Here is a 2,026-nt window from a genome sequence, read left to right as displayed (position 1 = left end):
CGTGGCCTCCTCTGGACTCTCTCCAGCAGCTCCACGTCCTCCCTGTGCTGTTCCCAGGGCTGGGGCAGCTCTGCAGGGGGGTCTCAGCTGAGGGGGCAGAGGGGCAGAATCCCCCCTGCCCTGCTGCCCACACTGGGGGATCAGCCCAGCACAGGGGGGTTCTGGGTGCTGGGGCAGGTCCAGGCTCTCACCCACCAGCACCCCAAAATCCTCCTCCCCAGGGCTGCTCTCCTTCCCTTCATCCTGCAGACTGTGTGGATACCAGGGATTGCTCCAAAGCCAGTGAAGACCTCTGCAGGTCCCTGCCACTGCCAAAGGCACTGTGAGCCCTTTACTCACCAGCTTCTCGCTGTAGTAGCCGGGGAGGTACTTCTCGCAGATCTGCACCAGGCACCAGAACGCTTGCTGCAAGCCAAGGGACAGCAGTGAGCACCCTGGGGACATCCCTGTGCCCCCTCCCTGCTCCCAGGGCCTGCAGGGGAGGGCGGGAGGAGGCAGAGTACCCCGGGGTGCTTTGAGGTGCCGGGAGCTGAGCTCCCCCCAGAGGGACCCCCGCCCTCCCAGCTCTGCCCCAGGCGCGTGCCCGTACCTCGGCCGGCATGTGCATGAGCAGGACGGCGGCGATGGGCGCCTGGGCCTGGCAATAGCCCTCCTCAGGGCGGTACAGCGTGTACGCCTTCAGCACCCGGAACAGGTCCTGCTGCCTGCGGAGACACCCGGGCACGGGGAGCTGGGCACAGGGCACGGATGTGGCCCAGCAGCCTTCCCCGTGGATCCCAGGCACGAGCCTGGCTCGGTCCCCGGCTGGGATCCCTTTTCCACACAAACCCAGGGCTATGCTCTGGGAAGCTCTGCCCAAAGAGGGCACACCTGCCCCAGATCCAACAGTCAACCATCTCCCAGGGATGCTGGCTCACGGTGAGCCATGGATGGGAAATGACCCAGCTGCAAGCACAGGGGCCCAGACTCTCCCAAACACATTTTCCTGGTGAAACAGAGGCCACAGCAGGTCATCTCCTCCCTCTGCCCTCCTGCCATGGCAATTCCCACCCCACTGGTGTCAGAGCCAGTGACAAGGGTTGTGCCCCACACGGGGAGCTCCTGGGAAGACACCTTGTTTTCATTCTGTGACTCTGATGTGTAAGGACTGTGAGGTGATGGGGGGACACTGGGGGCATGAATGTGGTTGCATGAGCTGGGGCAGACACTGCCCACCCTGTGGCTGACAAGGACTGGGCACACAGTAGCTCCACGTACCCGTGGCCTCCACGTGAGACGAACATCTCATGGAAGGGGAACTGCCGGTGGAGATCCCGCTCGATCACATCCAGCCACTTGGGCTCTCCCGTGAGGAGATCCAGTTCCTGGGGAGGAGAGCATTGGGATGAGCAACACCTCTGGCACCCCATCGAGATGTCTGGCATCCCAAGAGAGACCCCTCCCTGGAGGGAGCAGGAGCCACCCCAGCACTGTCCTGCTCCCTGGTGGTGCAGGAGGGTTCCCAGCAAGGACTCACATCAAACTTGCCCATGTTCTGCTCCAGCTTAACCTTGCTCCCGGAGAGGTACTGCCAGGCACGGCCCCGCAGCGACGGCGGGATCCCCTTCTGGCACCGCAGCCGGATCTGCCGGGAGAGACACAGCCATCACGGGAAAATCATGGAGCAGTGGGAAACAAAGAGGCTCCTGGGGCAAGATGGGAGCCAGGCCAGCACCACGTCCACAGGCTGGTCCCCTGCTGCTTCCCAAACAAGGGGATGAGTCCCTGCACCCCTGGGACGCAGGGATGCCAGCTGGGATGGCAGCCAGGGTTGCACCAGCATGGGGGAACTGCCAGGAGCCTGGCCGAGGCTTTGTGGCTTGGAAACAGCTCCAAACAAACTCTGCCTCAAAGCCGGATCCTGCCGGGAGCTGGAAAAGCAAACACTGGAGCTAAGCTGGGGAGCGGGTGGCTCCCTCCACATGGGAAGCACCGGGGATGCAGGGGAGGCTCTCCAGCCCCCATCCAGCTTCCCACTCCCCACAGG

At 63.6% G+C, this 2,026-nt stretch overlaps 1 protein-coding gene across 1 annotated transcript in view; it reads right to left on the bottom strand.

Moving 5' to 3' along the window:
• Positions 1–1,649, bottom strand: part of LOC114070636 (TBC1 domain family member 10A-like) — a 4,841-nt gene extending 3,192 nt beyond the window's left edge. The window contains exons 1-4 of the mRNA XM_027908162.1: positions 1,517–1,649; positions 1,258–1,364; positions 590–704; positions 340–405 (exon numbers count right to left, since the gene is read on the bottom strand). Of these exons, the coding sequence (XP_027763963.1) occupies positions 340–405; positions 590–704; positions 1,258–1,364; positions 1,517–1,531 (303 nt within the window). The 5' untranslated portion in view covers positions 1,532–1,649. The remainder of the gene's footprint in view (positions 1–339; positions 406–589; positions 705–1,257; positions 1,365–1,516) is intronic.
• Positions 1,650–2,026: the final 377 nt, after the last annotated feature.

This window comes from Empidonax traillii, unplaced genomic scaffold (genome assembly GCF_003031625.1).
Source record: "Empidonax traillii isolate 1590-97213 ecotype Southwest subspecies unplaced genomic scaffold, ASM303162v1 scaffold1633:size116118, whole genome shotgun sequence".
Taxonomy (NCBI): Eukaryota; Metazoa; Chordata; class Aves; order Passeriformes; family Tyrannidae; genus Empidonax; species Empidonax traillii.
Note: the sequence above shows the minus strand (reverse complement) of the source record. Positions and strands in the feature narration are given on the sequence as shown.